The 324-nt window shown below is 38.0% G+C and overlaps 1 protein-coding gene across 1 annotated transcript in view; it reads right to left on the bottom strand.

Moving 5' to 3' along the window:
- Positions 1-63: 63 nt before the first annotated feature.
- RTCB (RNA 2',3'-cyclic phosphate and 5'-OH ligase) overlaps positions 64-324 on the bottom strand; it is a 22,808-nt gene continuing 22,547 nt past the window's right edge. The window contains exon 11 of the mRNA XM_011928659.1: positions 64-210. Within this exon, the coding sequence (XP_011784049.1) occupies positions 64-210 (147 nt within the window). The remainder of the gene's footprint in view (positions 211-324) is intronic.

Genomic DNA, 324 nt, shown 5'->3' with positions numbered 1-324 from the left:
TAGTAACACCCTAAATTGCTATCTCTGTAGACTGACATAAATTACATGGGGAACAATAAATATTCATGTATTTATCAGAATTTCACTTACCTCTTCCATAACCAGTTTGGGTGAGGCAACACGGATTGCAATTCCCATATCTGCCAATTTGTCTAAAACATCCTGGAAATCTAAATTACGTCGAGATTTTGCTCGGGACAATGCACGGCCCTAGAATGGGAAAGGAATGAACTTCACTTCAAATCCTAAGATTACATGCCCTTTCCTTGATTTTCTCTTACACTAAAAAAAAGGAGCTTTAAAAACCATCTTTTTCAGGCCGGG

The sequence above is a fragment of the Colobus angolensis genome, unplaced genomic scaffold (assembly GCF_000951035.1).
Source record: "Colobus angolensis palliatus isolate OR3802 unplaced genomic scaffold, Cang.pa_1.0 Scaffold789, whole genome shotgun sequence".
Lineage (NCBI taxonomy): Eukaryota > Metazoa > Chordata > Mammalia > Primates > Cercopithecidae > Colobus > Colobus angolensis.
This window is presented reverse-complemented; position numbering and strand designations above follow the sequence as displayed.